General features: G+C 47.7%; 1 protein-coding gene across 1 annotated transcript; it reads right to left on the bottom strand.

Annotated features, from left to right (window-relative positions):
* Positions 1 to 5,850: 5,850 nt before the first annotated feature.
* POLR1C (RNA polymerase I and III subunit C) lies at positions 5,851 to 22,287 on the bottom strand. Its single transcript, XM_082252009.1, has 9 exons — positions 22,190 to 22,287; positions 19,878 to 19,949; positions 18,017 to 18,124; positions 11,654 to 11,786; positions 11,435 to 11,554; positions 10,639 to 10,794; positions 10,040 to 10,189; positions 7,047 to 7,163; positions 5,851 to 6,040 (listed from the first exon to the last, which is right to left on the bottom strand). Exons 1-9 carry the CDS (start codon positions 22,250 to 22,252, stop codon positions 5,922 to 5,924), a joined length of 1,038 nt encoding a protein of 345 aa, XP_082108135.1. The 5' UTR covers positions 22,253 to 22,287; the 3' UTR covers positions 5,851 to 5,921.
* Between the last annotated feature and the right edge of the window lie 26 nt (positions 22,288 to 22,313).

The following is a 22,313-nucleotide window of genomic DNA, read 5'->3' as shown; positions in this document are numbered from 1 at the left end:
GTCTCTGGGTGTGGGGGCATTTCTTTCTGTCCTTTCACGTCCCCTAGATTTTTATAAGATCGGGTTTTTAAAATTAAAAAAAAAAAGGCTGCATGTATGGGTTAAATGTTTAATCGTTTCTTAGCCTGTGGGTGGGTTTTGTTGAGGAGCATCATGATGATGTTGACTCCAGACACAGCCAGGGAACTAGTATTTTCCAGGGGAAGGTCAGTGATGGCCACTTCTATATTTCTGCCAAATGTATTTATTAGACAAAATGATTTTAAGCAGCTCTGCCCCAACCTGTTATTGGTGAACCCATGCCCTGTACCTAGTACTGGGGAAGTGGGGTTCATCATTTAACTGTCAGCACTCCTCCCTCTCCACTGGTGGTGGTTGGTCTTTACTGTTGCACATAATGATGTCCACAAGAATCCCCTTCCACAGACATTCCACTTGGCTGCTCCGTACAGTTCCTCTTCCAAAGTCTTGGTATCGCCCTCTCTGTATCAGAACAAACGTGAGTGCTGAACCAAAGGTTCTGCAGATAATTCCTTCAAGGGTTAAGTTACCATTAATAAGCCACTACAGTAGAGTGCAATTCATATTGTACATGATCACAACGGTACTGATTCTCCAAACTTTAAAGTAGAACCATAGGCAAAACTTTTTTTCCCCACTTTGGATAAAGCAAGGACGGATCATAACCCTTGTGAGTTTTTTTAACCACTTTACCACCGGAGGATTTTGCCGTCTTACGTCCAGGCCACTTTTTGCGATTCGGCGCTGTGCGACTTTAACTGACAATTGCGCGGTCGTGCAACGCCATACCCAAACGAAATTTACGTCCTTTTTTTCCCACAAATAGAGAATAGAGCTTTCTTTTGGTGGTATTTGATCACCTGTGCGATTTTTACTTTTTGCGCTTTAAACAAAAAAAGAGCATTTATTTTGAAAAAATAACAATATTTTTAAAAAAATTTTATATGAAATTCCCCCCAAAAAAATGTAAAAATCTAAATTTTTGTGCCAATTTGTTTTCTGCTACCTATGTTTGGTAAAAAAAAAAAATCACAATAAGCATATTTTGATTGGTTTGCGCAAAAGTTATTGCGTTTTCTAACTAAGGGAAAGATTTCTGTCATTTTTGGTGTTTTTTTTTTTTAACGCGTAGTCGTGGCGATCTGCGTTTTTTTTTGCGGGACTGCGACATTGCGGCGGACAGATCAGACCCTTGACTGACATTTTTGACACTTTTGGGGGTACCAGTGACATTACTGCAGTAATCAGTGCTATATATATGCACTGATTACTGCAGTAATCAGTGCATATATATACTATATATATATGCACTGATTACTGTAAAAATGACACTGGCAGGGAAGGGGTTAATTTTATTGGAGAGGGAGGGGTTAATGTACGCCTGGTGCTGGTGGGGGAGGTGACTGAATGACACAAGGACAGATCGCAGTGTTCAGCTAAGCTGAACACTGCGATCTGTCACTTCCTGTCACTTAGGAGATCCGCCCGCTCGGTTTACACAGGCAGGCGGATCTCCAAACTAGATTCCCCGACGATCGGGGAAGAGCAGCGGCGATTGCCGCCACTCCTCCCCTGGCCCGACTCCCGCTGTGACTGAAAACAGCGGGCGCGCACGCCGCCCACAGGGGGCGGAATCCAGCGACGTAGGTCTACGCCGCTGGACGATAACGAGCCACATTGCTGCAGTAGCAGCAATGTGAGCAGTGGTAAAGAGGTTCATTTTTCACCATCTGTGTTCCATTGCAGAGATTTTCCTTCACTTCCTGTCCCGTAGCCAAAAAGGAATTAAGGGAATTCCTTGGGTCCCGCTAGGGCACCAGAACTAGTGTTCCCATTGGAAGATTTCCCTTTTATTACTTTTCTGGGGGCAACCCAAAATTTTGGGATTTACTTTCAATAATAATGGTAAACAGGACAAATGGAAAAGGGGGAAGTTCTTAACGGGGGCACAGACAGCAATAAAAACTGACAGGTGTTCTAATCTCTCTCCACTCTATCCAAAATAAAAAAAAAAGTTTGCCTTTATTTATACTTTAGTAGCACCCTCCTAGGTAGGTGCTAGTGAGAGAGTATAGTTTTTGGCTCTGTCTATCAGAGGAGCAGCAGGCAAATCTATATTACTTTCTGCCTACCAGAGAGCAGGATCTGTGAGTTAGGTCTGCTCTGTGTGTGATTCATTGGGTCTAGATAGTGTTTCACACTGGTTCAATAGGGAGGCATGTTGGACAGTGGGAGGAAACCTGACCAATGGGTACACAGGCTTTGATACAGTCCCGGTGATTGGCAGACACCAGCTGTCTCGGTGCATTATGGAATACTGTATAAAAGCCAGGAGCACATGTGCTGCAGGGTCTTTGGCTGGAGAGTGGCGGCTACCTCCTCCTCTGTAGCAGTGGCGCATGGCATCAGGAGGTCGTTCTGAGGGCAAGAAGAACGAAGCTGAACCCAGAGGTCTAGGAACTGACTGAGTAGAGAGACACTGGAGACCCTAAAAAAAACAGTATTGCGAGTACAGGGGATCCTGTCAAGGGGCCTGACCTGAGGGGAGCCACCCCAAAAGTAGGATAGACGGGTGTCAGCAATCCAGAAAGGGGATACTGAGGAGAGTGTCCCGAAGAGAAATGTAGTTCACCAAGTCTTCTGGCAAGAGACTTAAGCCTCGTACACACACACAATGAATTTCCGCCAACCAGTCGTCCGTCTTTTGTCCAGAGTGGTGTCTGTTGGTTGGAATGTGCTCTAGACTGCACACAAAATTTTCCCGTACGACAGAATTCTACTTCAGAAGTGATGTCATGTGTTGGATTGCTTTCTATGTGTTCTTTCATCTCTGAGCATGCCTAATCTTGCTCATAAGATTTTTCCCCATCGAAATCTGTACTAATAAGATGAAAATCGGACGTGTTTTGATGGTCGACAAAAATTATATAGCCTGCACACCAGGATTTTTTCGGCCCGAAAAGTCAGTTGTCGGAAGCACCATACTAACAAGCCGAAAATCAGCAGATCAGTCGTCGGACGAAAAATTCCCGGCCGAATTTCTTCTCGTGTATACGGGGCTTTAAACCCAAACTTACCTAAGTGGCAAGGTGGATCAACAGCCTGGCTGCATCAGATTGGAGTCCTCCCTACCACCACCAATTTCTTAATTTTTATAGCCAGGCAGGATCAGGAAAAAGGGGCCAAATTACTCAGCACAAGCATGGTGTGGTTATTCATGCTTTAAGGGAACAGGATCTTTTTTTTTTTTCTTGGGTAACAAACAAAAGAAAAAAAAAAAAAAAAAGTGTGAAAGTTCAGGCAAAAACCTAACTAATTTTAAACTTGCTCTCTGCCACATTCTAACTAGTGATCGACCAACATCATTTTTTTTTTATTGCCAATACCGATATTTTGGTCATCGCATATCGGTATCGGCCAATATTAGGCGATATGTTTGTACATTAAAAAAAATGTTTTTTTTCTTTGACAGGTACTCCTGTGGAGGGATCTGGGGGTCTAAAAGACCCCAAACCCCTCCTCCACACTTAAAAGCATTCAAAACGCCAAGTTTAGCTGTTTTGAATGCTGTAATTTTTTTTAATTTGGCAGCAAGTACCCGGAAGTGATGTCATGACATCACTTCCTGGTTTTTACATGGAGACCCGATCAGAGCCGAATGCAGCTTTGATGAGGTCTTCTCTTCAGCAACCAGGCAGGCTGGTTGCCTGGGATACCTGGGCGAACCACGGAGGGAGGGAGACACATCCCCTCCCACTCCCTGTAATGACAGCCGAGCAGCTTCTCAGCCGCATCGGTTGTCATTACAAGACAGCCGACCGTCAGCTATGGATGCCGGTACCGGGGTGATGCCTCTAGCTGCAGTCATCACTCCGGTACATGCACTTTCCCAAAATATCGGTAACCTCAGGGGCCGATTCCAATATATATCGGGGAAAGTGCATATCAGCCCCCCCTGATATGTTGGCTTTGCAGAGAATCGGTCAATCCCCAATTCTAACCCTAATCTATCTAGCCTGTAAAGCAAAAAAAAAAAAAAAAATTGCTGTATTTACCTATTCTGCAGCCAATCCAGTCCAGTTTCTAGCAGTGCAAGCTCTGTGCAGGAGAGGACCGACAACGGCTGCGAAAGGGATGGGACGTAACTTTTTTTTTTTTTTTTTTTATTAAAAATAACAAACCATGGTATACTAAAGCCCCTTTCACACAGATGGACCATTCAGATCCGCCTGTCCGTTTTTTTGGCGGGTCTGAACGGATGTTCCATGCATCTCTCTGGGGCATCGGATGTCAGCGGAGACATGTCCGCTGACATTCATTCCAAACCGTCAAATCTGGATGGATGGAAACCCTATTTTCCATCCGTCCAGTGGATCGGATTGGATGAGAATGGACAGATGGTGCATTCCCAATTCGATTCCCCCATAGAGAACAGCGGGACCCGACAGCACACACACAGCACTGAGACACAGCTGCCATCTGCCTGCTCAGCGGGGGATCAGAGGATGGATCCCCCCACTGAGATAAATGGAGTCCGCCAACGGACTGGAATGTGTAAAAAGGGGCCTTATGCTGGCCATACACTAGCCGAAAAATCGTTCAAACTCGTTTTTGAATAACAAACAATTTTGCCATCGTGTATTGGCCAAATTTTGACCGATAAATAGTTCAATGGACATAAATCAGTTTTTCGTTCATTTTGTCACATATGCCTAGTGCAAACAGTTTGGGCGAGAAACACACTAACCTTTCAATTTATCAGTCAGCAGAATTTTCGAACCTGCTCCTTCGATTTTTCAGCTCTGAAAAGTTAAAATTGATTGTCTATTTGTGTCCATTAACTGGACGAAAAATGAACGAACGGTCGAACCAAACAGATATGGTAACAATTTTATGGCTAGCATTACCTCCTCTGCGCAGTTGGCTTTGTACAGAGCAGCCAAGATCCTCTTCTCAGGTCCCCTGCCGGCGGTCCTGGTCCCTCCCCGTCGAGTGCCCCCAGAGCAAGCAGCTTGCTTTGGGGGCACCCGAGGCGAGACGCTTCTCTGTGTCCATTTAGACACAGAGCTGCAGCTCAGTCCCACCCCCTCTCTCCTCATTGGCTTTCTGACTTAGATCAACAGCAGCAGGAGCCCATGGCGCCCACTGCTGTATCTCAGCAAATCAGGAGGGAGAGTCCTGGGCAGCCAAGGTGCTCTTGCAACATTGCAGGATCAAGAGGGGGCTCAGGTATTGGGAAGCTGCTACACACAGAAGGTTTATCTTAATGCATAGAATTCATTAAGGAAAAAAAAACCTTCTGCCTTTAGAGCCACTTTAAATGTGACTGTTAGCTGTCAGCACAGACTGGCAGAGACGCTCAGATAAATGCAACCATTGGACACTTCAATACCTGATAAAACAGTTCTCATTTCTATTATTTGCACATTGTATGGTGACATTTTCAAGCAGTTGCGAATGTACACATCAGATTGCCATAAAGATGTTACCATATACGTCCAGCATAACACGTCAGCATCCCCCTGCAATATTTTATTCTCAGGCAGAACCCTCATCCTACAACAGATCAATTTTGTGCCATCTTCTGGAATCATAAAAAAAAAATATGGGAAAAGATCTGTTGCCCAAAATGTTCAGCATTCTCATCCAATAGACTGAAAAGAACAATAATTTACCCCTCTCTGGTTCACAGACTCTCCATACCGTGAGCAGTACCCCTGCCACAAGCAGGGAACACATGATCCAATCACAGTTTAGCTGGCAGTATAAGGGCACCATGCAACTGGTGGTTAAGTCCTACACAGAACCAATCATCTGAACAGTCTCTCAGCATGCAGCCAGTGCTTCCAGCAAACACTGTGTTGGCCCAGCTCCTCAGAAAAGATGACGCATCCTCAGCTTTAGTCCATTTGTGTTGCATCCAGCTCATCCAGGAAGCGGCGACATTTCCCCATCAGAACCATGATGGCTTCCTTCATCAGGATGTCAGGGGCCAGGATACCAGTAGACTCTATGGAAACTGAAGAGGGAAAGAAATTAATTCAGGGCACCCAATATCTACCGATTTAAAATAGTGGATACAGAGACAGCAGAAGCTCCACCCCTTTGTGCTATACACTTCCCTCAGACACAGCCCCTCCCAGTTAAACACAGGGTCCATTTTCTAGAAGTCTCCAGTGCATTGCATTAACACAGGTTATATGCATTTGCGCGTTGCAATGCCATTAATTCTCAATAGCACTCCAACCCACCTGAAGCACGTATTGCAATGCACCACAACACACAAGCCTTGTGGTGCGTTACATCGAAGAACTGCTGCATATCAGATTTTTGTTCCATTATGGTACTTTGGCAGCAAATTCATTTAAATGGACAGCCATAATGCAACACACATGCATTAAATACTACATAATAAAATGGACAGGTCTAAATGGGTCCTCAATGTCAGTAGGGAAGAGGTGGCATTGACAAGAGATCCTCTGCTCCATCCTTGTGAATGGTGTTTGTTCCAGACACCGCCCTCCATTCTTTCTCATGCTTGGGGTAAGCAGACATAGCAGTCCCTCTGCTTTGTTCATGTGGACTAGCCTTTTTCCCCATGCACCATCCTCCAATCTAGCTCAGTGTTGGGTAAGCAGACCCTTGTGCTCTGCCTCTGTGGGCTGTTCTTGTCCCTAAAGCACTACCCTTCAACCTAGCTCAGTGTTTGGGTTAGACACAGGGGTCCCTCTGCTACACCTCTGTGGGCTGTCCTTGTTCCCCAGGCACCGCCCTCCAATCTAGCTCAGTGTTGGGGTCAGACAATGCAGCAGTGCCCCTATTTTGCATTTATGAAGATTTGATTCTCTCAGATTTCATAGCTTCCTCCACATTACAGGATCACACTAGAGCCCAAATATGGAGATCTGCTCATGGAGTACCTCCTGCTTACTCTTCCAGTAATCTCTTGTGCCCCACTCCTCTACTACAATCCCTGCTGTAGGAAAATCTCTAAACAGTAAACACACAGCGAACGCCGTACTCACAGATGAAGTGGTCCCGCACCCTTGCCATGCGCACCACGTTTTTCAGGTCATCGTGGCGGAAGATCTCTCTGCTACACGTGTCTATCCGCGAGTTTTCTACACGGGCAACTTTCTTCCCTGAAGGAATTAACACAATGCAGATCATTACAGGAAATGACAATGAAAACTGTACTACGGCCTAGGGATGCCCCAATGACGAGTAAAACTGCACTACGGAATATGCATGGGCTAATGACAAGTAGATCTGCACTACAGCCTATGGATGTCCCAATGGTGGGGAAAACTGCACTACACCCTATAACGACAAGGAAATATGCACTATGGCCTATTAATGCACTTTCAACCCCCCCCCCCCTCTTCCTGCCCAGGCCAATTTTTAGCTTTCAGCGCTGTCACATTTTGCCTGGTCATGCAACACTGTACCCATATGAATTCTTTTTCCCACAAATCAAGCTTTCTTTTGGTGGTATTCGATCACCACTGGGTTTTTATTTTTTTCTTAACAAATAAAAAAGAAAAGACCGAAAATTTTGAAAAAAAAAAAAAAAAGTTTTCTTTGTTTCAGTTATAACATGTTGTAAATAAGTTTTCTCCTTTACTGACGGGGACTGAGGGTGAGGCACTAATATGCCACACTGATAGGCATCCCTTATTGGCACGGGCTGGCATCCCTGGTAGACATCCTTTATGGGTCTACACTGATAAATCAATGTGCTCATTATCAGTGCAGACCCCCCCTCGTCCCCCCGTCAGGAGAGCTGCTGATCGGCTCTCCTCTACCCGTGCCTTGTCAGCACGAATAGAGGAAAAGCCGATAAACGGCACTTGCTAGTTACGATGTGACCAGCTGTGGTTTGACAGCTGGTCACAAGCTAAATATACTACGACATAGGCTCTTTACTGAGATTGGAGATGTGGAGTGTCGAAGCGACACACCGCCCTACCGATCACCGCGTTGCGCGCCATATCACGCCCAGTCAGGATAACTGATCCCCCGCCCGGCAGTCATTCTGGTATAGGCTGGGCAGGATGTGGTTAAGGAGGGGTGGGCTCCTTCCAGGCTCACTTGCGTTTATCTATTAGAACGCATGTGCTTCTACTATGGAGGCTTTCAAATTTCCAGGAGTTAGGACTGCACTAATATTGGGGTGCCCTAGAGCAGCTCTGCAGCTTACGCATGTATTAACAAATGTGTGCAAACTAAACCCCTGTTTAACGAAAACTGACAGGATAACTCAGTTGGTTGCAGACTTGAGTTGTTTTTGTTTTGCATGCATTGCCCTTCCATGTGCTCCTTGTTGTGAAGGCCAGTGGCTAGGTGGGGGCAGTGGCCAGTTGTTTGCACTATGGACTCTGCATGCTCTGACAAAGAAAACTGCATTCACGGTCTATGGATGCCCCAATGACCGGGAAAGCTACACTAGAGACTAGGGATGCACCGAATATTCGGTGGCCGAACATTATTCGGCCGAAAATAGAAAAAATAGCACTTTCGGTGTTCGGCCGAATAAGTCAAAAGGCCGAATAATTTTGTGCCGAACAATAGGGCTGAACGATAGTCGATATGATATCGACTATCGTTCTGTGGCCGTAGGCGATATTCATATCGCTGAGGTCACGATATTTACAGGGGGAAGGGACTCGGAGGACAGGAGGACTCACAGACTTCCGTGGAGCCGGGACACTTCAGCGGTGAGCATACATACATTACTCACTCGTGCACTGCAGCCCGCCCCACACATTCAGTGAGTCTTACTCTCCTCCCTAGTTTTTTCAATGGCACATTCAGGAAGCCAATCACGCCGTGATTAGCTGCACAGCGAACCAATCACGCGTGCCTGCACACATGATTGGTTCCGCTGTGCCGCTACTCACGGCGTGATTGGCTTCCTGAATGTGCCATTGAAAAAACTAGGGAGGAGAGTAAGACTCACTGAATGTGTGGGGCGGGCTGCAGTGCACGAGTGAGTAATGTTTGTATGCGGCTGTGCTCCTTTCCAGGCTCCTACTAGTCAACCTCCAGCCTCCTACTACCACCACTATGAGAGACTGTCACTATAATCTGATCGAGTCCACACTGACACTGACTGTCACTGAGTAATTGATGTTACCACATAAACCCTGACCTTCCCAGTGCCCTGTATCTGCAATTAAAATTTACAAGGCTGCCTGCATGCGAGAGCGAGAGCGAGAGAGAGAGCGAGAGAGAGAGCGAGAGCGAGAGAGAGCAAACATTTCATTATTATTCGGCTTCGGCCAAGAATTTCATTTCGGTGCATCCCTACTAGAGACTATGCATGGCCTAATGACAAGGAAATCTGCACTACGGCCTATGGATGCCCCAATGAAGGGGAAAGCTGCAATACGGACTATGCATAGCATTATGACAAGGAAATCTGCACTATGGCCTATGGATGCCCCAATGAAGGGGAAAGCTACAATACGCATCTATGCATAGCCGAAGGACAAGGAAATCTATGCTACATCCTATGGCTGCCCTAATAATGGGGAAACTGCACTATAGTCTATGGATGCCCCAATAATATGGAAAACCGCACCACATTATATGGGTGACAAGGAAAACTGCTCAACCGCCTACAGGTGCCTCAGACTTCTACAGAATACAGCTAAATGTAGGAAAGTGATGGGCAACACTCACCACCAGCGTGATGGAATCCCCCCCCCCCCCCCCCCACCAAACAATCCTCACTGATAATGGGAGAGACCAGAAGACTCATCACATAAGGGGGAGGAACACTACTCACCACCAGTGTAAATGCATATCAAGACCTGAAACTTCATTAATAGAAGTAGAGATTGGCAAGTCTATGGAGTACGTGGTAGAAGAGCAACACTCATCACCAGCAGCTAGACTGCATGCCAATCACACCATCCACTGCCAATCCCAATTCTCCTCAATGACAGAAGAGACTGGCAGACCTGTTAAGTACTAGGAGAAGAAACCAACACTGAGGTAGATAGACAAAACTCACCATTCACATCATCCACCGCGATAACTCCGGGCGAGAAACACTTCTGCAGCCTTTCCGCCAGGTCACCCTCTATGGGTTGCAGCAGCGTGATCTCCGGCAGTAAGCGGTAACTGGCTGTGGCCACGGGGGAGAACTTGGCGTGGTCCTTTCCTGCAGGGTGAACACAGAGTTTAGCAGAGATGCCGGCTTTTCTCACATGTGATGCCTTTTTGTCATTATTTACTTTTTTTTTTTTTTAATTAGATTAACTAAATATTACAAGGGGTAATAAATTACAGAATAAAATATGACAGAGACTCTGTGCCTTAAAGAAATGGACAGGTGGGACCAACAGCCTAGGGATAGTAAAAACTTTACATAGAATTTGGAAATCTTCTAAAATAATTTTGGGTCTAGATACAAACTTTGAATATAGGAGGGGATTCCCAGAGTGCTACAGGTTAGCAGCAGGCTTGTTCCAGGTCTGACTTGTATGGTAGTGAAGCCAAGAATAAGGATGACCACCCAGGAGGCCTGTACATTTTAGTCGGCAAAGATAGCTCCCATGTTTCTATCCTTCCCCCATCCCGATTCTCACCTCCTCCCTCTGGGTAGCTTACCAATTCCCTTGACACAGTGCACAATGACGTGGATCTCCTGTCCGGGCCGAAGCTGGGCGATGAGGATGTCGCTGTGCACGGGCCGAGGCGGATCAATGTCATGGAAGAGATCAGATTGGTTCCCCTGAGGCAGCCACTTCATCTGACTGGTGTACACTGCAGAGGGAAAAAAACTGTTAGAGGGGGCACAAAGGGAGAGGGAAGCCTCATTGGGGGGGACAGTCCTAAAAGGATGAGGCAGCCCCTGGGTAAAGGTAGCCTGAATTAGGGTTAGGGGGCAACCTCAATAGGAGGGGATAAGGGAGTCCAGAAGGACAGGGCAGCATCAAGGGGGGGGTTGTGGAGGGATGGGGGAGCCCCAATTAGTGTTAGGGGAACTTCAGGAGGAGGGGGGATATGAGAGTCCTAAAGGACAGGGCAGTATTAGGGGAGGCCCAAGAGAGGGAAGCCTTATTGGGGGAGCCAGTTCTAGACAGATGGTGCAGCTCCAAGGTGGTAGGGAGCAACCTAAGGGGGGGTTTAAGGGAGTCCAGAAGGGAAGGGCAGTGTCAAAGGAGGACTCATGGGGGGGGGGGGGGTAGTTCTGGAGGGATTGGGCAGCCCCAGGGTGTTAGGGGGCAACCACAGGGGGAGGGGATAAGGGTGTCCAGAAAGAAATAGCAGGGAGAGGGAAGCCACATTGGAGGGCGGGTTCTGGAGGACCTTTAGGGGGTGCTGGGAAGATTGAGAAGCCCCTTGTACTCCTGGTGGAGAGGGTAGCATCAGTGGGGGCCCAGACGGTGAACAGACATCTCACCTTTATGGTCCAGGTAGAGCTCGCTGGGGTCGGAGGAGTCCTTAGCCGCCCGGGGGTTCCGCGTACATTTCACATTCAGCTCGAATTGCAGTGTGTCAATCTCTGTTCCCTCTGCATCATCTAGAGGGGGGGGGGGGGGGGGCGAGAGCAGCTGTGAAGGACTCTAACAGCCTCATATTACATGCAGTTCGGTACAGAGAGGGTTTACCTTCTACTTACCCGAATTCCGATACTCAAAAAGGCGAGGATCTGCACGGATGGGGATAAGGCCCAGGCGGTGGGCGAGGATCTCGTCCTGTATAATGGATGTGTTCTTATAGATGTAGACTTTCTCAATGGCCATGGTGGGGACCTGCAGAGAAAACGGGGATAACCCTTTAGACTGAGCACAGGGAGAGAAAAAAAAATTTGGAAGGAGTGCTGAGGGTTTAGAACCCTCTTGGGTCTGGGGAGATCACCCTCCACTTTCTGGCCCGGAGGCAGATATAGCCTCACTGTCCCTGGCCCGCCCCTTTCATTCCTTAGAATTTAGTACTTCCAATTATGAATACTGCGCATCACATGTGGGCATTACTTGGGGGTGGTCTGCATGCAAATATAGCTTGCTTAGAACACCCACTCCTCCAGACTCACCCACCCATCATTGATATTTGCATAACTCCTCCCAAGAGCCAGCCCACTGCTTGCTATCAGGGCCCTTGAGGGGAGTGCTGTGGCGTTTTCAGAAAGCTGTGTACAGCACCCTGCAGGCCCCTCCTACCAGCCACGACCTGCCTGCATTCCATGGAGAAGCACAGGAGACACATTCTAAACTAAGGCTGGCCATAAGTGGTACGAATCTCGGCCACTTCAACATGAACCGGCCGAGATTCAAGCAGTTAATGGGCAGGCTTTATGTACCAAGTAGAGCGATCAACTTGGGTATAACCAGCCTGCCAGATTTTCTTGCAATTATTGCTAACGGTTGCTATAACTGCTAGCGATAATCACGGTCTTCCCCCGGCAGGGATGATGTCCCCTGCCCGGTCACCCTGCAGGGAGTAGAGAATTGCTCGGCAGGAGGGATTCCCCTGTCAGCATGGTCTGTGTTGATGGGGGAACCCTGCAAAATTCTTTCGGGTTGCAGGAAATAAATTTACAGTGTAGGCCTGCCTTAATTATGTAATGAGACAATGGAAAGCTTTTGTTTAATAATTTCATTAGCATGTCCATGAGGGAGGAAACAAAAATATAAGCAAATCAAACTTTAGTTTTAATATATAAAAGGCAAATTCAAATAGGGTGTCAGCTAGCCTTGCCCCCTCTCATCTCCTGGTCTATTGCAGAGCATGCAGTGGGTATTGTGAATCCGGGCCCCCCTATAGCTCCCCAGGATTCTGGTGCAGAGCTGCCAAGCTGACACTGCTTACATGTCACCTCTGACCTGAGAGGCTCCGCCTCCTTCTCCAGGAGGGGTGAACTATGGTGTCATCCCCAAACTCATCCCACAAAGTTGAAAGTAGAGCTGCACGATTCTGGAAAAAATGAATCACACCAAGAATCGTGATCTTTATTCTAAGCAAAAAAATTATAACATCGCCTTTTACAAAAATTGGGCTAACTTTAGTGTATTTTTTTTTTTTTTTTAAATTCATTAAAGTGTATTTTTTCACAAAAAACTGCGTTTGAAAGACTTCTGCTCAAATACAGTGTTATATAAAAGATTGCAACGATCGCCATGTTTTCTAGGGTCCATAAAAAAAAAAAAAAAAAAAAAAAAAAAAAAAAGGTATACACACACACACACACACACACACATATATATTTGGGGGTTCTAAATAATTTTCTAGCAAAAAATACAGATTTTAACTTGCAAGCAAAAAGTGTTACAAAAAAAAAAAACGTAGTCTTTAAGAGGTTAAACTACCCTCCTTTATAGATGGAAGTTCATTCCTTTGATCGAAAAGAATGAAATGATACATTGTAAAACATTGTGTTTATAGTCATCTCTCAGCCTTAATGTTGAGAAACATTTGCTGGAGGCTTTTTTTTTCCATTTTTTTCACAGCTGTGAGTGGGCAGAGAACAGCTCTGTATGAATCGAGGTCATGCAGTTTTAACCACTTAAGCCCCGGAAGATTTTACCCCCTTCCTGACCAGGGGGTATTTTGCGATTCGGCACTGCGTGAATTTAACGGACAATTGCGCGGTCGTGCGATGCTGTACCCAAACAAATTTGACATCCTTTTTTTCCCACAAACAGAGCTTTCTTTTGGTGGTATTTGATCACCTCTGCGATTTTTTGATCATGCGCTATAAACAAAAAAAAAAAAAAAGCGTCAATTTTGCAAAAAATATTTTTCACATTTTTTTATATGAAATTCCCCCCCCCCCCCCCAAAAAAATGTAAAAATCAAATGTTTTTACATTTTTGGCCAATTTGTTTTCTGCTACCTATGTTTGGTAAAAAAATCACAATAAGCGTATTTTGATTGGTTTGCGCAAAAGTTATTGCGTTTAATAACTAAGGGAAAGATTTTTGTCATTTTTGTTGTTTTTTTTGCGGTACTGCGACATTGCAGTGGACAGATCGGACCCTCGACTGACATTTTTGACACTTTTGGGGGTACCAGTGACATTACTACAGTAATCAGTGCTATACATATGCACTATTACTGTAAAAATGACACTGGGAGGGAAGGGGTTAATTTTATTGGAGAGGGAGGGGTTAAGTGTGTCCCTAGGGGCGTGCTTCTAACTGTCATTGGATGTGGCTAGTGCTGTAATAGCACAGATCAACGGTCCTATATAGCAGAACCGAGTGATCTGTGCTTTTACACAGGGAAGAGTGACAGGCGGCTTTGTTTACACTAGCCGCCTGCCTTTCTCCCTCTCTGCCCGACGATCGCGAGTGACCGGCAGACATCGGGTCCGCCGGTCACACGCGCGGGCTTCCTCTGGTACAAGTGGGGGCGGGAGCGAGCCTCCGGCGGCGCACGCTCGCCCCCAGGCTAGTGACGTAATGGTACGTCACTTTGCCTGGGAGGGGCTGACCGCCGCCGTATATAGTCGGGCGGCGGTCAGCAAGTGGTTAAAGATCAAAAGGGGGGTTAATCGAGATTGTGATTTTTTTAACGATTAATCGTGCAGCTCTAGTTGAGAGCATGAAATGTTCCTAAATGTCTTGGTATGCTGACGCTTTAAGAGATCCCTTTACTCAAACTAAGGGGCCAAGCCCAACCCCTGAAAAGCAACCCCACACCATAATCCCCCCCCGCCGCATGATTTTGACCCGTGCACAAAGCATGTTCCATAAAGACATGGATGAGCGAGTTTGGGGTGGAGGAACTTGACTGGCCTGCACAGAGTCCTGACCTCAACCCAAAAGAAAACCTTTAGGATGAATTAGAGCAGAGACTGCGAGCCAGGCAGTCATGACAGTCTTCCCAGAAGAGTTGAAGCTGTTATAGCTGCAAAGGGTTGGCCAACTCAATATTGAACCCTACGGACTAAGACTGGGATACCATTAAAGTTCGTCTAAAGGCAGGCGTCCCAATACTTTTGGTAATTTAGTGTGTGAGAATATATACACATATATATATATATATATATATATATATATATATATATATATATATATATATATATATATATATATATATATATATATATATATATACACATACACACACACACACACACACACACACACATATATATATATACACAAAAATTAAATGAACACTTTGAAAACACATCACATCTCAATGAGGAAAAATATCATGCTGGATATCTATACTGGTATGGACTGGGTAATGTGTTGGGATCTATACTGGTATGGACTGGGTAATGTGTTGGGATCTATACTGGTATGGACTGGGTAATGTGTTGGGATCTATACTGGTATGGACTGGGTAATGTGTTAGGAAGGAAAGGATGCCACATCGTTTGATGGAAATGAATATTCTCACCCTACAGAGGGTTGAGTTCAAAGACAACCCGAAAATCCAAGTGAAAAAATGATGCAGCAGGTTAGTCCATTTTGCTGAAACTTCATTGCAGCAACTCAGAATGGTCCTTAGTAGTTTGTATGTTCCCCACGTGCTTGTATGCATGCCTGGCAACATCGGGGCATGCTCCTAATGAGGATGGATGGTGTCCTGGGGTATTTCCTCCTAGATCTGGACCAGGGCATCACTGAGCTCCTGAACAGACTGAGGTGCAACCTAGCAGCGTCGGACTGACCGAAACGCCCCAGAGGTGTTCTATTGGATTTAGGTCAGGCGAAAGAGTGGGGGCCATTCAATGGTATCAATTCCTTCATCCTCCAGGAACTGGCTGCATACTCTCGCCACAAGGCCGGGCATTGTTGTGGACAAGGAGGAACTCAGGACCCACTGCACCAGTGCAGGGTCAGACAATGGGTCCAAGATTTAATTGCGATACCCAATAGCAGTCAGGGTGTCATTGTCTAGCCTGTAGAGGTCTGTGTGTCCCTCCATGGATTTGCCTCCCCAGACCATCACTGACCCACCACCAAACTGGTCATGCTGAACGAGGTTACAGGCAGCATAACATTCTCCACGGCTTCTCCAGACCCTTTCACGTCTGTCACATGTGCTCAGGAAAAATCCTGCTCTCATCTGTGAAAAGCACAGGGCGCCAGTGGCGGATCTGCCAATTCTGGTGTTCAAGCTCCATTGTGCCAGGCAGTGAGCACAGGGCTCACTAGAGCAGTGTTTCTCAACCTTTTTTCAGTCGAGGCACACCCCAGAAATTATGGACCGGCTCGAGGCACCCTTTAAAATTAGGGACAGTCTTGAGGCACCCCATCCTAAAATGTAAAAACTATTCTAATAGTTTTACATAATGCAGAAACATACACACACGTAGGACGCCCAACATTAGAGGTACAAATTGGTACTGACTAGTATTTCAATGTTTTTCTTTTTCTTCAGTTTTCTCCATCACTCAGCTAATATGACCCCAAAACTTATGGAGAGAAGCAGATTGAGAGTCAAACAAGCATGCTACGCAGGAGACTGACATTTTCCTTGTGTCATTGTCATTGGTCGTTAGCAGGTTTACAGCTAGAGGGTCGTGACGGTGCACAATGAAAACCTGTGACTTTATGTAACGTAAAAGGCAGGCTTCATCCATCCGCTGCCTTGCATACAATGTTGGGGGCATTTTGCTGAGGCACCCCTGAAGAAACCTCAAGGCACACCAGGGTGCCTGGGCACCCTGGTTGAAAAAGGCTGCACTAGAGGATGTCAAGCCCTCATGAAGCCTGTTTCTGATTGTTTGGTCAGAGACATTAACACTACTGGAGGTCATTTTGTAGGGCTCTGGCAGTGCTCATCCTGTTCCTCCTTGCACAAAGGAGCAGATACCGGTCCTGCTGATGGGTTAAGGACCTTCTACGGCCCTGTCCAGCTCTCCTAGAGTAACTGCCTGTCTCCTGGAATCTCCTCCATGCTCTTGAGACTGTGCTGGGGGAGACAGCAAACCTTCTGGCAATGGAACGTATTGATGTGCCATCCTGGAGGAGTTGGACTGCCTGTGAAACCTCTATAGGGTCCAGGTATCTCCTCATGCTAACAGTAGTGACACTGACCCTAGCCAAATGCAAAACTAGTGAAAAACAGTCAGAAAAGAGGAGTAAGGAAAAAAAATAAATTCATTGGCCTCCCCCTGTAAAACCATTCCTGTTTTGGAGGTTGTCTTGATGTTGCCCATTTGGGGAACTTGTTTAATTTCATTAACACCAAAGCAGTTGAAACGGCTTAACAACCCCCTCCGCTACTTACCTGACCAGATCAATATCCCAGGAGTTTAAGTGACTTGATGCTCTACTCTGATTAAAAAGTGTTCCATCTCCTTTATTTTTTTTAGATAGATATTAGTGTTGCATGTCCACGCAATTACCAGTTAAAATAGCGCAGTGCCGAATAGCAAAAATAATAAGGACTGGTCATGAAGGGGGTAAAACCACCTGGAGTGAAGATGGATATACAGTAAACCTATTCAGCCAGTCTTGTGATTCCCATACAGGCTACAAAACCCAGCCAGGCGGGTGACACCACTATCCTCAGGCAGAGCTTGGTGACACAGGTCACTGCAGAGAGAACAATGGTGCCACCCTTCGGCAGAGTACACAAAACTTGCTGCACAGAATTACAGGCCCAGCCCTTCCCATATATATCTGTTCAGTTCCTTTATCTGGAGTTCGATTTACAGTGGAGCTGGGTGTATTGGGAAGGACTGGAACCTCTGTTAGTTTTTCCCTGTGCCCCCTTCACTTCCTGTCTCAGCAACCCCAACAGGAAGTGGTGGGAAATCTTCCCAACAGGGACACAGCAATAAAAACCTGACAGCGGATCCAAACCATCCCGACTCTGTGCCTTGACCCAAGTGGAGAGAGCTCAGAGGAAAACATTGGTCACCGACCAATCAGTGCCAGCCACCCCCACACTGATCCTGCCCTATAAAACACAGTACTGAAGCCAGAGGACCACCATGACAGCTGTTGTAAATAGGGGCCCATAAATGGAAAACATAAGGTTCCAGTGAAGCCCCGCCCACCTACTGGATCAGTCATACCTCAGCCAGAAGGATGCGCCGGAATGCGTTGGCCAGTGCCGCATCTATTCCCACCATGTCGAATTCCAGGAGGTCGTCCTCCATCTTGGTGATCTCCACCCGGAAATTCTGCAGAAGAGGAGGGATGAAGATGTCACTGGGTAAAGAACAACCCCCTCCCCCAATCCTCTGAGGCCATGTGACCTGCCACTGCCAATTTGGAGAACTGTGGACACAGCTGACTGTCCTGTAACATTGCAGACTGGAAACATCAAGAGCCTGCATTGACCCACGGGGCAGGAGTGTATGGAGGTCCACTACCATGGCAGAGTCTTCCAGGGAAGGTGGAGATAAAAAGCTATATGGATACACGAAGATCATTCTGACGCCTTAGCTGACCCCCCCCAGGGCTTGGTGGATAGGGATGGGATAATGGGTTGGTCTGTTAAGTGTCATTATATAGTTACATAGTAGGTGAGGTTGAATAAAGACAATAGTCCACCCAGTTCAACCTGTGTAGGTGTGTGTGGCTGTAATCTCTCATACCCCTGAATGTTCTGATCCTTGAGATGTAAGTCTTAGAGTCTTTTGAAAGCCACCATACTTCCCTCAGAAACCACCTCTTGTGGTAGAGAATTCCACAATCTTGTGGCCCCAACAGTAAAGAGCCCACCACATTGCCTGAGGTTAAAACGCTTCTCCTCTAATCACATTGTATGCCCTCGAGTCCTCATGCAACCCCTTCGACTGAACAGCTTTTTTTCTAAGCTGAGATCCCCATTGAGATATTTATAAATTGCCATCATGTCCCCCCTCAGGCGTCTCTTCTCCAGGGAGAATAAATCAAGCGATTGCAGATGCTCTTCATAATTAAGATCCTCCAATCCCCTAATTAGTTTAGTTGCCCTTCTCTGGACTCTCTCCAGCTCCAACACATCCCTCCTGAGGACTGGCGACTGGACAGAATACTCCAGATGCGGTCGGACCAGAGTTTTATAAAGTGGAAGGATTATAGTTTTATCTCTGGAATACATCCCTTTCTTTATGCATGCCAATATTCTGCTGGCTTTGGCAGCTGCCGCTTGACATTGCATGCTTTTGCTTAGTCTATCATCAACCAAGACTCCCAGATCTTTCCCCATTTTTGATTCCCCTCCTAACGTGTATTGTGCTTTTATGTTTTTAGTCCCCAAGTGCAAAACCTTACACTTCTCCACATTTTAAACATCATTTGCCATGTCGTTGCCCACTCCCGTTATTTTGTCCAGGTCATTCTGTAGGATATCTGCCTCATGCTGTGCTGTTATTGCCCTGCCCAATTTTGTGTCATCTGCAAAAACTGATATAGAACTCCTGATCCCGACCTCAATGCTGTTTATAAATAAATTGAACAAGGTTGGTCCCAAGACTGAGCCTTGGGGGACCCCGCTTACTACCTCAGACCAGTCTGAGTATGCGCTGTTTATTACCACCCTTTGGACACGCCTTTTTAGCCAGTTCCGTATCCAAGAGCAAACCCTGCTGTCGATACCTGCAGACCTTATTTTATAAATTAAGCGCTTGTGGGGAACTGTATCAAACGCCTTAGCGAAATCCAAGTACACCACATCCACTGGTCTCCCCCTATCTAGCTCACAGCTCACCTCCTCGTAGAATGTTAAGAGATTGGTTTGACAAGAATGCCCATTTGTAAACCCGTGCTGAATACTGCTGATGATGTTGTTGTCTTTAGCAAACTCTACGATATAGTCCCTTATCCCCTCCAGAAGTTTACATATTATTGATGTCAAACTGACAGGCCTATATATGGGTGGGAATTATCAGTGGAGTGGTCATGTACCTGCAGCTGACCCCTCCCCCATGATGGTGGTCACACATTCACCTTCTGGAAGCGAGCCAGGTCCCAGGTGTCGTCATATCCAGGGTAATTCCCGGGGAAATCCGTACTGTGCACCTACCGGAGAGAAGACAGACAGGTGACATCACACAGAGCCGTATTCCGCTCCCCCCAGGGTCCTTGTGACTGGAGCAGCCAATTGGATTATCCGACTTAAGCACAGAAATGAATGCTGAAAGCGGAATGGTCAGCTTCATGTGTTAGGGAAGCTGCCCCTAACATTCCGAGAGGGCAGACTGATAGGCAGTACATGAGTGAAAGAGGGGGGGGGGGGGGATGTAGCTGAGTGAGCAGTAGACGGTAGGTGGTGTGTAGGTGACTGGGCAGTAGACAGTAGGTAGTGTAGTTGGGCGGGCAGTAGAAGGTAGGTGGTGTGTAGGTGGCTGAGCAGTAGAAGGTAAGTGGTGTGTAGGTGGGTGGGCAGTAGAAGGTAGGATTTGAGTGAGCAGTAGAAGGTAGGTGGTGTGTAGGTGGGCAATGGAGGGTAGGCGGTGTGTGGTTGGGTGGGCAGTAGAAGGTAGGTGGTGTGTGGTTGGGTGGGCAGTAGAAGGTAGGTGGTGTGTAGCTGGGTGGGCAGTGGAGGGTAGGTGGTGTGTAGCTGGGTGGGCAGTGGAGGGTAGGTGGTGTTGTAGGTGGGTGGGCAGTGGAGGGTAGGTGGTGTGTAGCTGGGTGGGCAGTAGAGAGTAGGTGGTGTGTAGCTGGGTGGGCAGTGGAAGGTAGGTGGTGTGTAGGTGGGTGGGCAGTGGAGGGTAGGTGGTGTTGTAGGTGGGTGGGCAGTAGAGAGTAGGTGGTGTGTAGGTGCCGGTGGGTGGGCAGTGGAGGGTAGGTGGGTGGGCAGTAGAGAGTAGGTGGTGTGTAGGTGCCGGTGGGTGGGCAGTGGAGGGTAGGTGGTGTGTAGGTGGGTGGGCAGTAGAGAGTAGGTGGTGTTGTAGGTGGGTGGGCAGTAGAGAGTAGGTGCCGTGGGTGGGCAGTGGAGGGTAGGTGGTGTGTAGGTGGGCAGTGGAAGGTAGGTGGTGTTGTAGGTGGGTGGGCAGTAGAGAGTAGGTGGTGTGTAGGTGCCGGTGGGTGGGCAGTGGAGGGTAGGTGGTGTGTTGGTGGGTGGGTGGAAGGTAGGTGGTGTGTAGGTGGGTGGGCGGGCAGTGGAAGGTAGGTGGTGTGTAGCTGGGTGGGCAGTGGAAGGTAGGTGGTGTGTAACTGGGTGGGCAGTGGAAGGTAGGTGGTGTGTAACTGGGTGGGCAGTGGAAGGTAGGTGGTGTGTAGGTGGGTGGGCAGTGGAGGGTAGGTGGTGTGTAGGTGGGTGGGCAGTGGAAGGTAGGTGGTGTGTAACTGGGTGGGCAGTGGAAGGTAGGTGGTGTGTAGGTGGGTGGGCAGTGGAGGGTAGGTGGTGTGTAGGTGGATGGGCAGTGGAAGGTAGGTGGTGTTGTAGGTGGGGGGGGGGGGCAGTAGAGAGTAGGTGGTGTGTAGGTGGGTGGGCAGTGGAAGGTAGGTGGGTGGTGAGTGGAAGGTAGGTGGTGTGTAGCTGGGTGGGCAGTGGAGGGTAGGTGGTGTGTAGCTGGGTGGGCAGTGGAGGGTAGGTGGTGTTGTAGGTGGGTGGGCAGTAGAGAGTAGGTGGTGTTGTAGGTGCCGGTGGGTGGGCAGTGGAGGGTAGGTGGTGTGTAGGTGGGTGGGCAGTGGAAGGTAGGTGGTGTTGTAGGTAGGTGGTGTGTAGGTGCCGGTGGGTGGGCAGTGGAGGGTAGGTGGTGTGTAGGTGGGTGGGCAGTGGAAGGTGGGTGGGTGGTGAGTGGAAGGTAGGTGGTGTGTAGGTGGGTGGGCAGTGGAAGGTAGGTGGTGTGTAGGTGGGTGGGCAGTGGAAGGTAGGTGGTGTGTAGGTGGGTGGGCAGTGGAAGGTAGGTGGTGTGTAGGTGGGTGGGCAGTGGAGGGTAGGTGGTGTGTAACTGGGTGGGCAGTAGGTGGTGGGCAGTGGAAGGTAGGAGGTGTGTAGGTGGGTGGACAGTAGCGAGTAGGTGGTGTGTAGGTGGGTGGGCAGTGGAAGGTAGGTGGTGTGTAGGTGGGTGGGCAGTGGAGGGTAGGTGGTGTGTAACTGGGTGGGCAGTAGGTGGTGGGCAGTGGAAGGTAGGAGGTGTGTAGGTGGGTGGACAGTAGAGAGTAGGTGGTGTGTAGGTGGGTGGGCAGTGGAAGGTAGGTGGTGTGTAACTGGGTGGGCAGTAGGTGGTGGGCAGTAGATGGTAGGAGGTGTGTAGGTGGGTGGGCAGTGGAAGGTAGGTGGTTGAGCGGTATGTCCCCGGTAGGTCACTTACATGCTGCAGTGAGAATTCTCCCAGCACCACGCGGCTTCTCATCTGTTCCACCACCGCCGCCATCTCTGACTCCTCCCACAGGGCCGCCTACCACTGCCACCTCTAATATGGCGGCCAAACCTCG

Source organism: Pelophylax lessonae (assembly GCF_965119305.1).
Source record: "Pelophylax lessonae genome assembly, chromosome: 3".
Taxonomy (NCBI): Eukaryota; Metazoa; Chordata; class Amphibia; order Anura; family Ranidae; genus Pelophylax; species Pelophylax lessonae.
This window is presented reverse-complemented; position numbering and strand designations above follow the sequence as displayed.